At 54.9% G+C, this 12847-nt stretch overlaps 1 protein-coding gene across 7 annotated transcripts in view; it reads left to right on the forward strand.

Moving 5' to 3' along the window:
- Positions 1 to 2569: 2569 nt before the first annotated feature.
- The window catches only part of LOC144950878 (uncharacterized), a 48844-nt gene continuing 38566 nt past the window's right edge, over positions 2570 to 12847 (forward strand). For 2 of the 7 annotated variants that reach the window (XM_078881029.1, XM_078881035.1), the window contains exons 1-2: positions 2573 to 2867; positions 3797 to 3922. In XM_078881029.1, the coding sequence (XP_078737155.1) occupies positions 2754 to 2867; positions 3797 to 3922 (240 nt within the window). In that variant the 5' untranslated portion in view covers positions 2573 to 2753. Of the gene's footprint in view, positions 2868 to 3796; positions 3923 to 12847 lie in introns of all 7 variants that reach the window. The other 5 variants (XM_078881036.1, XM_078881032.1, XM_078881030.1 and 2 more) reach the window with 4 other exon arrangements.

Raw genomic sequence — 12847 nt, forward strand, 5'->3', positions numbered from 1 at the left:
CTCCACATTTAGAATCAACATCTCGCGTTTAGAGTATTTGGCTGCTGTACATTTCCACGTGATGATGATAAGCCACTTCGTTGAGCGATCATTTGTGGCCAAGTCGCTTCTGAAAAAGAGTTATACATAGCAGCTCGGTGGGCCTTACCTGCTGAGATGAAAATAAAACGCTTAATTTTAGTTGAGATGGGTGGAGGGGTGATGGGTGGAGGGGTGATGGGGGCATGGTGGAGTGGTGGGTGGAGTGATGGGTGGAGTGGTGGGTGGAGTGGTGGGTGGAGTGGTAGGTGGAGGAGTGATGGGTGGAGGGGTGATGGGGGCATGGTGAAGTGATGGGTGGAGTGGTGGGTTGAGTGGTGGGTGGAGTGATGGGTGGTGTGGTGGGTGGAGGAGTAGGTGGAGTGGTGGGTGGAGTGGTGGGTGGATAGGGGGAGAGAGCGGAGGACAGTGATGAGTGGATGGGTGAAACTCAGTTGGAGCGCTCACAACAATGGAGTCAGACCGGCACACGTGGCACACGCTGACTGATGTGTGGCTGTGTGTGTCTGTGTGGCTGTGTGTGTGTGTGTGTGGCTGTGTGTGTGGTTGTGTGTGTGTAGCTGTAGCTGTGTGTGTAGCTGTGTGTGTGTGTGGCTGTGTGTGTGGCTGTGTGTGTGTCTGTGTGTGTCTGTGTGTGATTAAGGGATGGCTCCCTATTGGTCAACCACGTTATGTATGCCGATGATTTGGTAATAGCTGCTCATTCAGAGGAGGAGTTGGAGACGCTGCTGCTGAGACTGGAGCGTGCCACTAAGAGGTGGGGCCTTAGCATCAGCCCCACCAAAACTACGCACCTGCCTGGGTATTTTGTACCATCGGACACTCCACCCCCACAACTCCCAATCGGTGATGGGGCAGTAGTGGAGAGAGTGGAGAGTTTCCCATACCTGGGCAGTGTGCTTATGACCGGCTCCAGTTTAACAGCAGAGGTCTCACTCCGAATCAGTCGAGCGGCAATATCTTTTCATCGGTTGCGTAACGCTGTGTGGAAGCTACCTGGTCTGTCGCTCCGCGTGAAGCCTCAGGTCGTCTCGGCCACAGTCATTCCCTCCCTTCTCTACGCTTGCGAAACGTGGACCCCCCTAATGGAGCATCATCCTGGGTTTGACCAGGCTGGATTTGTGTGAGGAGCTCACAAATCCTTGAAAGATCTGGGCAAAGTCCCATCGGTGAGCTCCTCCGGCAGGCAAGGCTGCGTTGGCTGGGTCATGTAGCCCGCATGCCCAGCCACCGCATGCCTAAACAGCTTTTGTTCGGACGGATCGAGGGGGCTAAACGGGCGCGGCACGGGCTAGAGAAGAGATGGAGTGATGTGGTACAGGAGGACGTGGAGCTGAGTGAACTTGCCGATGACTGGTACCAGCGGTGTCAAGATCGGCCTCAGTGGAGGAGGCTCGTGAAGGACGCTACTGGGCAGTTGGAGGCAGTCGCCCTCCAGCAACAACGCAGGGCGGAGGAGCGACGCTCACAACAACGAGCGGAGCGCCGGGTCGCTAAAACACAGCAAGTTAGCACAGTAGGGGGCACAGGTGGTGCATCAGCCAGTCATCTCGGTCACCTCAGTCAGCCGACCCGTGGCACCTGGGTCTGCCCCGTGACCTCCTGCCAGCGGGCTTTCGACACTACACGTGGCCTCAAGGTGCACATGGCCTGGCACAAGCGTCGTGGTGACGTCACCGTCACTTAGTAGCGAATGGCGGTTGTTGTTGTGTGTCTGTGTGTGTCTGTGTGTGTGTCTGTGTGTCTATGTGTGTGTCTGTGTGTGTGTCAGTGTGTGTGGCTGTGTATGTGGCTGTGTAGATGGCTGTGTGTGTGGCTGTGTGTGTGTGACTGTGTGTGTGACTGTGTGTGTGGCTGTGTGTGTGACTGTGTGTGTGACTGTGTGTGTGGCTGTGTGTATAGCTGTGTGTGTGGCTGTGTGTGTGGCTGTGTGTGTGGCTGTGTGTGTGGTTGTGTGTGTGTGGCTGTGTGTGTGGTTGTGTGTGTGTGGCTGTGTGTGTGTGGCTGTGTGGGTGGCTGTGTGTGTGGCTGTGTGGATAGCTGTGTGTGTGGCTGTGTGTGGCTATGTGTGTGGCTGTGTGTGTGTGTGTGGCTGTGTGTGTGGTTGTGTGTGGGTGGCTGTGTGTGTGGCTGTGTGTAGCTGTGTGAATGGCTGTGTGTGTGGCTGTGTGTGTGTGTGGCTGTGTGTGTGTGGCTGTGTGTGTGTGGCTGTGTGTATCGATGTATGCTATGGGCACGGACCCAGCAAGAGCTGAGTGCCGTTGGCGATCCTCTCAAGGAGCCTGTGGCCACCGCCAATCTCAGCAAAGCGCTCGCCACGTGGCCTCCTGCACCACTTGCTCCAAAGCGTCACAACCAGCAGCAGCAGCAGGTACTAAAATAGCTCTCTCGGGGGTCACTTACACCCCCTCCCCCAGTGTCTCATCCCCCTTCCCATCCCATCGGACCGAAAAAGGGATGCCCATTTGCCAATAGGCCACTATTCAGCAAACTGGTATAAGCTTACAGCCCTGGGCACGGGGGTGGGGGTTGCAGAGCGATCGGTGTGTGTGTGACTCACAAGGGGTCGTCCTCTCTCCGTCTCCCTCACTCGCTCACTCGGCCCGTCTCTCGCTGTTGCCACCAACGCCGCAGCAGCCGCCGTCCGCGTGTGCCCGTGTGCCGAAGCTGTTGCCGCGAGTTCGTAGGGGCGAGTGAACGGAGACGACGCCGAGATGGAAGCCATCAAGAAGAAGATGCAGATGCTGAAGGCGGATAAGGAGAACGCCATCGACCGGGCCGAGCAGGCCGAGACGGACAAGAAGGCGGCTGAGGAGAAGGCTCACAGCGTGCGTGGCTCGGCGTGATGAGCGCATCACACCCGCGTGTGTGTGTGTATGTTGAGTACATCACCTGTGTGTGAGTGTGTGTGAGTGTGTGTGTATGTTGAGTACATCACCTGTGTGTGTGTGTGTATGTTGAGTAGATCACCTGTGTGTGTGTGTGTATGTTTAGTACATCACCTGTGTGTATGTGTGTTGAGTATGTGACCTGTGTGTGTGTGTGTGTATGTTGAGTAGATCACCTGTGTGTGTGCTGAGTACATCAACTGTGTGTGTGTGTGTGTATGTTGAGTACATCACCTGTGTGTGTATGTTCAGTACATCACCCGTGTGTGTGTATGTTGAGTACATCAACTGTGTGTGTGTGTGTGTGTTGAGTACATCACCTGTGTGTGAGTGTGTGTGCTGAATACATCACCTGTGTGTGTGTGTTGAGTACATCACCTGTGTGTGAGTGTGTTGAGTAGATCACCTGTGTGTGAGTGTGTTGAGTACATCACCTGTGTGTGTGCTGAGTACATCAACTGTGTGTGTGTGTGTGTTGAGTACATCACCTGTGTGTGTGTTCAGTACATCACCCGTGTGTGTGTGTGTGTGTTGAGTACATCACCTGTGTGTGTGTGTGTGTGTATGTTGAGTACATCACCTGTGTGTGTGTGTGTTGAGTACATCACCTGTGTGTGTGTGTGTTGAGTACATCACCTGTGTGTGTGTGTGTGATGGGTACAGGGTGGTCCAAATATCCTGTGACCCCCACCCCCTAATTAATTAACACTTAACATGCGTTCACCCACACTTTGCACATTGATTTCTGTTTGAGAGAAAGTTTACTCTTTTCCTACTTTTATTAAACCAAACCATGTGCGTCACATCATCCTCACCACCGCCGCCACGAGCAACCTCGCCGACTGGTGGCCGCCGTGTCCCTGCCGCAGGTGGAGGACGAGCTGCAGGCGCAGCAGAAGAAGCTCAAGGGCACCGAGGACGAGCTGGACAAGTACTCGACGTCGCTCAAGGACGCGCAGGAGAAGCTCGAGCAGGCCGAGAAGAAGGCGGCCGACGTGAGTCGCGCGGCCGCTCGCCACTCGCACGCGCGCGCACAAAGACAAAGGTGCCCCCCCCCCACGGTGTAGTCTCGATAGGCTGTTGGGGCAAGTGCTGTTAGCAGAGTTACCCGATGAAAGGCTCGGGCCGCCCGCCGCTCGGCCGCCTTTGTCTCCTCAGTGGCGATGTTCCCTACACACCGCACCGGACCGGTTCACATAATCGTTACCGCTGTTGTTGGTGGCCGTGAGCGGGAATCGAACTCGGGGCTACGGGACAGACCCAGGTGCTATGGATTGACTGCTGTGCCAGGCTAGGTGCAGGAGTTCACGGGACAGCCCCAGGTGCTATGGGTTGACTGCTGTACCAGGCTAGGTGCAGGAGGAGGTCACGGGACAGACCCAGGTCATAAGGGTTGACTGATGTGCCAGGCTAGGTGCAGGAGGAGGTCACGGGACAGACCCAGGTGATATGGGTTGGCTGCTGTGCCAGGCTAGGTGCAGGAGGAGGTCACGGGGCAGACCCAGGTGCTATGGCTTGACTGATGTACCATGCTAGGTGCAGGAGGAGCTCACGGGACAGACACAGGTGCTATGAGGTTTATCGACTGACATGACTGGCAGGTGCACTACCTGTGCTCCCCACGACACCAACTTGTAGAGTCTTATCCGCCCGGCGGTCCGCTCGTTGTTGTGAGCGTCTGCTCCTCAGCCCTCCGCTGTCGTTGGAGAGCGACTGCCTCACAGCTGCCCAATAGCCTCACATGCACCTAGCCTGGCACTGCCGATGAGCGTCCCTTTGGCGAGCCTCCTCCTCCACAGGCCGATCTCGTGCAGGAGGCTCGCAGGCCACCGCAACACCACACACAGAAGTGAGTGCAGCGTTGAGTGCTCTCAGCCTTATCCAGACCAACAACTCCGTAGAACTGCAAGCAACACGAATCGATTAATGCGGCCAAACCACATTCAGAGTGAGCTGGAGCTGACTCGACTCGGGGTGGCAGGGCCAGTCGATTAATCCCATAGCTGATCAATTAATGAATGCATTAATTAGTGAATTACTTAATAACTTTCTGAATTCATTATCAATCTTCATTATGCTTTGATATTTGCATTGTCATTGTGCTAGTCACGTGTTGGGGTTGCTCTGTGATCGAACACCGGTGATGAGACATGGGCATGAAGGAGGCTGTGGTTCTGGTGCAGACCAGCCAGTTTCGAGGACAATGCACACAGCATCATTATTATTCTTCATAATAAAGGTGGTTGGGTTAGATCGCGTTATTTATAAATGTGTCGTAACCCTCCACCACCCGACACGGCCAAACAGTAAAAAAGTTCACTACTTTAGCCCACCGGTGTGTTGAAGAGTTAATCAACATCATTTACATCCAGCATCAGCAGCATTTGGCAAATTTCCCGATGATGCTGGATGTAATTACCAGTGAAACGTCGTACTCAAAATTGTAAATGATGTTGATTCACTCTTCAACACACCGGTGGGCTAAGTAGTGAACTATTTAAAGTGACACATTTTTTACTGATTGGCCATGTCGGGTGGTGGAGGGTTACGACACATTTATAAATAACGCGATCTAACCCAAAAACCTTTATGATGAATAATACTGGTCGCGAAAGCCTACATGTTAAACTAATTATTATTATTAAAGGATGTTTCTTTGCACGTTCTACCACGAGCATTATGTATGCGTGTATATTTAACTTCTTTCGCATCGTACGTAGCCAACCGCGCTAATCGGAGGGGAAGAACAACAAACTGAACACAAAAGCAGTTCCAAAGAAGCGAGTTTTCAATTTAGATTTAAAAGTGCATCACAGCTCCCAGTGGCGTCCTAACCTATCGCAAGGGAGAGCGTTCCAGACGGCCGCGGAAGCGCATCCGAAAGCGCCGCGCCGCCGCGAGGACGAGCGGGGTGCGCGAGGCGTTGGTGCTCCACCACGAGGTGAGACCACGTGGTCTCACCTCGTGGTCTCACCTGTGGCAAGCGCCGCTCGTGTGTCTCACGATGGCCACCGTCTACAAGACGGCGGTGCCTGGTGAACTGGGTGAAGGCCGACGTGGACGGCGCCTCGCAACAGCCGGTGCCGCTTGGCTGGTGGAACATCCCGACGCCTCTCCCGCGTTATTTCTGGGGGCACAATTGCTATTCGAAGCCGTCCACTCGTCGTTACTGCGGCAAGGCTGTGGACGGCGCCGTCCACTCGTCGTTACTGCGGCAAGGCTGTGGACGGCGCCGTCCACTCGTCGTTACTGCGGCAAGGCTGTGGAATGGGGATGGGAGGCTGATGCTGTGCTTGTGGAGACACGAGTGTGTGCCCCGGGCTTCGTAGTCGCTGCGTGGGATGTGGTGCGAGAGAGATCCCAGAGCGGGGAGCGGTGGCGCAGTGGTTAGCACAGCGGTTAGCGCGCCGCCGCTACGAACCCAGCGGCCTCCAGTTCGATTCCCGCTCACGGCCACCAACGCCTGTGACGATTATCTGAACCGGTCCCTGGACCTCCCCTAGGTCGACTCAGCCTCAAACGAGTTACCTGGTGCGGAGTGTAGTAAAATTCGCCACTGGGGAGACAAAAACGGCCGGGGGTGGTGCTGGCCACCCCCAACCCCCCTCGTGTGCTGTGCCGACCCTTCATCGGTGCTGCTCGCTGACATTGTCTAATGTTGACCGTGACACAGACACGGAGTGGCCAATTGCCACGGGACCTCGATAAGTTCCTGTGGACAGGTGATGTGGTTAAAGACGTCTTGACCTGCAATGAGAACTTCAATATTAGTCGTATCAGCATCATCAGCATTACCATCGTCATCATCAGCGACAGTAGCCGAAGCAACAGCAGCAACGACATTAGCAGCAGTACCATCGGCATCATCTTCGAAACGTTGCACTTTGGCGGAAGTCATCAACGGCGGTGGTTCCGCGGATGGACTGCGCACCTGCCATGGCAATGTGGAATTTCCACACGCCGTGTCTGAGCCTGCGTGTGATCCAGTAGCGCTGTGGAGGCAGCGTCGAGGAGGAGCCGAGCCCCCTGGCGCTGCCACGAGAGGGCGGCACCGAGCAGCGGTCGGCAGCCCAAGTGACAGGGAGAGACAGGGAGAGACATGTCAAGAGCTGCGATGCACGCGAACTCCACACGGTGGCGAGATGCGAACTGCCTCGCCTGCTATTCAGGCGTTCGTGGGCTCGATCCCAAGCCTGATATCATCGGAGTTCGCGGTGTCTCTCGCTCTCTCTCTTCCCGTGGTCGCGTGGATTTATCTTTGGGTCCTCCGGTTTTTCTCTCCACAGTTAGAACGGACGTCACGCGTTTAGAGTCTTTGGCTGCTTAAACATGTCCACGTGATGATGAAGAAGATGGCAAGCCCCTTCGTTGCGCGATCATTTGCGATCGCCAGATCGCTTCTGAAAAAGAGCGAAATAGCAGCTCAGTGGGGCCTCACCTGGGAAAAGAAACAAAGTTTAGTTGATGATAGGTTTTTCCTCTTTCTTCTGGCAACAAAACAGGTGTTAAGATGTTAAAACACCAAACTGAAACCTTTCACAAGGAATCACGTCTGAATTAACCACAATGCTTGTGGTCACTCTGATAGTAAATGCATTGTCCTTGAAACTGATTGGTCCACACCAGAGACAGCTTTCTTTTGAGCCTCGTCTCAAACGGTGTTAGACCAGAGGACGCCAAAAGGCGCACACAGCCCAAAGACAATGCACTATCAGAGTAACGAGAGCTCGGGGTGAGCATCTACAAAAAGGGCAAAGGAGGTCCCATGATAAAGTTTAGTTGAGTCGATAACAGCGTCACAAAGCAGTCCTTGAAGAGCCACCGCATGCGGCTTCGGAGCCGCGGGTTGCCCACCCCTGGGATAGAGTGTTGTCCCCTCGCACGCGTGGGTTTTCTCCGTGTGCTCCGGTTTCCACCTCCCACGTGTATACACACTCATCATGAATTGGGCCGATACCATCTTGAGAATATATAGAGAGTTGCAGAGCTTGGACAATCGTCGGTAGCGCCGGCTCCTCACCAGCACCACGTGACTGCTGCTGCCTTCCCGCTCCTCGTCTGTGGCTCCTCCTCCTGGAGCCTCCGAGTCGTCCTCTCTCTCTCTGAGTCGTCCTTTCTCTCTCTGAGTCGTCCTCTCTCTCTGAGTCGTCCTCTCTCTCTCTGAGTCGTCCTCTCTCTCTATGAGAGTCGTCCTCTCTTTCTCTCTCTGAGTCGTCCTCTCTCTCTATGAGAGTCGCCCCCTCTCTCTCTCTGAGTCGTCCTCTCTCTCTGAGTCGTCCTCTCTCTATGAGTCGTCCTCTCTCTCCGAGAGCGATGGGTGGACACCGAGTGGCGGCGGTGGCGCAGCGTTGCGAGTCGACACGACGGTGATGGTGACGATTGTCACCCTCACCACCATCACCACCATCACCACCATCATCACCACCATCACCATCACCACCATCACCACCATCACCACCATCATCACCACCATCACCATCACCACCATCACCACCATCACCACCATCACCACCACCATCACCACCACCATCACCACCACCATCACCACCACCATCACCACCATCACCACCATGAGTATCGTTACCACTGAGAGCTGAGGTCGCCTTCTCGCCGCGTGCGTGCTGCCTGGCTGGCTGCCTGCCTGGCTGCCTGGCTGGCTGCCTGGCTGGCTGCCTGGCTGGCTGCCTGGCTGGCTGCCTGGCTGGCTGCCTGGCTGCCTGGCTGCCTGGCTGCCTGGCTGGCTGCCTGGCTGGCTGTCTGGCTGCCTGGCTGGCTGCCTGGCTGGCTGCCTGGCTGGCTGCCTGCCGCGGCTTCTCAATCCGCGAGCGGCTCCAGAGATGGGACCGAAGCGCCGCCGGAGGGCGCCATGCGCCCACACTTCTCACTCGGCTCCTCATGGGGAGAGAGACGGGGGGGGGGTCGTTATCTTAACATCATTAGTATCGCGCCTCATCCAAGGATGCTTTACACATCATTAACAACTGTACATATGAATGCAATGGTGGAGATGAAATAGACGCGAGGAAGCGATGTGGGCGAATCTGTGATGACGGTGATGATGATCGTGATTTCGGCGAAAGTGAAATTGATGACGGTAAATGATGACGAATGTATTGAATGAATGGGGATAATGAGTGAAAGCCAAGCAATGAAAATATGAATAAGGAAAAGTCACGGTGTCGGATATGAGGGGGAGATTAAGGGGGGGTCGTGGGGTGAGCTAGAGAACAATACGTTAGTTTTTTTGGGGGGGCGGGGGGGAGGAGGGGGTGCCTCGCGTTGCTTGCTCTGGAGATCGGGAGGAGATCAATCGATGGCGGGATGTTCGTTCGACGTTCGGTCGTCGCGTTGACGGCAGCCGTGGCGAGCGAGCTCTCTTTCTCACAAGCCGCTGGATGGAGCCGCCGAGGAACCCCCCCCACCCCCCCCGCCCCCTCCCGCCCTCCCCGGTGAGGGAGCTCTCGCATCTGGCTCCAATTCCACAACGGCTCACACGGCGGAGCCCAGACAGACCGAGTTGAGAGCGTGCGCCTTTCGGCAGATGCAACTCTCTCGTGAAGGCATGGGGGGTGGGGAGCCCTCTACACAAGCGGCCAGTGTCCGCTTGTCAGGAGAAGCGACCCACACGGATCATCTCCTGCGATGCCCGGCAGCGGTCACGGTCCGCTCCTCGGGATTTGGTAAATGCCATCACCAGCAGCCGTGGTCCGTGCAAGAATTCATTTGAGCAGTTAAGGCTCCACTGAGTTGATCCGTGGCTCTTTTGCAGAGGAGGCAACGTGGCGATCACAAGCGGTATCTCAACGAGGTTGGCTTATCATTCTCATCACGTGGAAATGTACAGCAGCCAAATACGCGTGATGATGTTCATTCTAAATGTGGTGAGGGAAAAAACGGATAACATGCAAACTCCAAATATACAGCGGGTGTCAGGGTCGGGATCGAACCCACGACCTCCTGTATACCAGGCGAGGTAGTTAACATCTCCTAGCCATCCTGGCACCCATTGCGTTCTGCCACAGCCGACTTCTGAACAGTTTTAGCGAAAACCTTCTTACGTTCCATCATCCACTTGCAGACTGTCCCTGTCCTGTGCGGTGGGACTCATCCACCAGCAGACACACAAAAATGTCACCCAGACAACCACAACCACGACAACATCGTCGTCATCATCATCGTCATCTTCGTCATCAACAACCACTTGAGCAATCGCCGCACATTCCGAATGACTCATCACGCGCTGAACGCAGATTACCTGACGCACACTTTCTTAGTTGCAACAAAAACTCTCTCCAGTAGCTGTGTGCGACCGTGGTCGTCCAGAACAGAGACCGGAGTACAGCGTAGAACGACGCAATGGAACAACCCATCCACAGATACGAAGGAGACATCGTCACAGCGATGCACTCACTCCGCCTGCTACACGGCGCGGTTTGACCACCCGAATGTGGCATTGCAGTTGTTGCACTGCAACTTACAGCAGCGTTATTCGCGATGTTTTATCGATACTTTCGCCGATAAGACATCGTCAGTGTGAGGGCCGCCACACATTTGAAACCACCGGGTGTGCCGTGCCGGCCTTCATAGGTGCCTGGTGTACAGGAGGCCGTGGGCTCGATCTCGACCCTGACGCCTGCTGTCTATTCGGAGTTTGCGTGACTCTCTCTCTCTCCGTGGCCTACAGGTCTTTTCGGGTTTCCCCTCCACATTTAGAGACACGCATTTACAGTATTTGGCTGTTATCAATTCCCACGCGATGATGAGAAGCCACTCCGTTGAGCTATCATTTGTGGCAGCCAGGTAAAATAAAGAACATAGTTTAGATCACAACACAAGCGATCGCTTGTGTTGTGATCGAAGCATCGTAGTTGTTTTTCTTTTCTTTGAACTTATCTACGTGACTTTACCGAAATACCCAAAGAATATGAATTCCTGCAGTCACGAGAAAGCTTTAAGTCGAGATTTAACAAAGTTTAGTTTGTAGGTGCGAGCGACTCGCGAACAGCACTTTGCCCCAGCAGTCTGCCAATGCGAGGTGGAGGAGGTTGTTGTCTTGGGGGGGGGGGGTGAGTCCGCTGTTTGTCACTCGACAGGTCAAAGTGCAACTCGGGGAGCACTGCGAGTGGTCGCGGCGCCGCCGCCACCACTCGCAGATGTGTACAGGGAGCGCGGTTGAGGTGGTCGCGGTTGATACTCGTGGGGGTGGCGTGGGTGGGGTAATTGTTCCAGTAAATCACGCGGCAATGGGGCGAAGAGGTGGTGCTGGATGGGATGGGTGGGAGACGAGGAACAGGGGGGGGGGGGTGTTGTTAGGAGTGGGGGGGGGCCCGAATTTGCAACGTGACGGCGCCTGATTGAGTGCGGCCATCTCGGCGAGGCACGGGGCGCGATGGATATTTCGCGACTGCATTAAATTAACTTGTTTGAGTGTGCGTGTTGTGTGTGTGCGTGTTGTGTGTGTGTGTTGTGTGTGTGCGTGTTGTGTGTGTGCGTGTTTGCGAGTGAAAGTGGCGAGGTGGGGGTGGGGTGAGAGAGAGAGAGAGATCTGGAAGGGCGACGTGGGATTATTCCGCGGCTGATTTACGCTTTGGGTGGAGCAGCCGCGGACGTTCCGCCGCTGTTGTTAGCGCGTGGCACCCCCTCCCCGCTACCCCCCCCCCCCAGTACTTTAACCGGACACGCAGAGGATAATATCTATGCGATCCCTTTTTTCGGCAGTATAAAAAATTATGAACAAAAAGTAAGAATAGGCTTAACTCTTGTCGGCAAATAACACGGGAGGTGATACGATGTTCAAACGCCAAACAGATACACGCCAAACAGATACACCTGTTTGCAAGACATCTTACATTAGCCACAGGTACTTGTGGCAAAAACATGCAAACAAACATGCTCTGATCATAATAATAGTAATAAACGCATTGTCTTTGAGACGGATTGACCGACACCAGAGAGGTTTATTCACGGCTTTGTCTCACCATGCGCGGGCCCTCTGCATGTATGGGGTGGCGTCTTATCGGCAGCGTCGGTTTAACAACGGGAAAAAAACCTCTTGGGGTGCCGGTTTCGACATTTGAGCCTCTCATCAGCAGCGCCAGGCTTGGCTGAATCAGTGCTGGCCAACTGCCCCATGATGGGAGGCCAAGGGCCCCTATTTCCTGCAAGACGCGGTTTGTTTTAGGTCATTGTGTGCGCGCGTGTGTACACGTGTGTGTGTGTACACGTGTGTATGTGTGTTGGGGAGCGGTAGCGCAGTGGTTAGCGCACTGCGCTACAAACCTGGCGACCCGAGTCCGATTCCCGCTCACGGCTAACACCAGCGACGATTGTCTGAACCGGTTCTGGGCCTCCTCTAGGTCGCCTCAGCCTCAAATGAGTAACCTGGTGCAGTGTGTAAACATCACCATTGGGGAGACAAAATCAACCGCGCGTGGTGTTGGCCACCCACCCCCTCGTGTGCCGTGCCGGCCTCCGTAGGTGCCTCGCTAACAGCACTTGCCCCAACGGTCTGTGAAGGCTACACGGGGGATCTTTGTCTTAGTTTTTTCGTGTGTTGATACGAGCCGTGCTTTATGTGAATAAACAGAGCGAGATGGAATCCATGTGGCGGTTTCCGCGAACGAGAAATCCCTTAGCAATGCGTGTCGGCGATGGCGTGCCTTCAGATAAGGCCGGGAGAACACGAGATTCTTGTTCTATCTCTCTCGTCACGAGAATGTCAGTGGCGCCCATCCTGTGCCATCCTTGCGCGTGGTGGCAATACGTGCAGGTGCCTACAGCAGCGTTGTTCGCTCATTTTCAGAGGGGGGACACTTTCGCCGATAAGACATCATCAGTGCGAGGAGCGCCGCACATGTGAAACCATTGTGGGTTTGACAGCAGCACGATGGTGATGGTGGTGGTGGGGGGGGGTCACTCCG

Source organism: Lampetra fluviatilis, chromosome 59, assembly GCF_964198595.1.
Source record: "Lampetra fluviatilis chromosome 59, kcLamFluv1.1, whole genome shotgun sequence".
Classification (NCBI taxonomy): Eukaryota; Metazoa; Chordata; class Hyperoartia; order Petromyzontiformes; family Petromyzontidae; genus Lampetra; species Lampetra fluviatilis.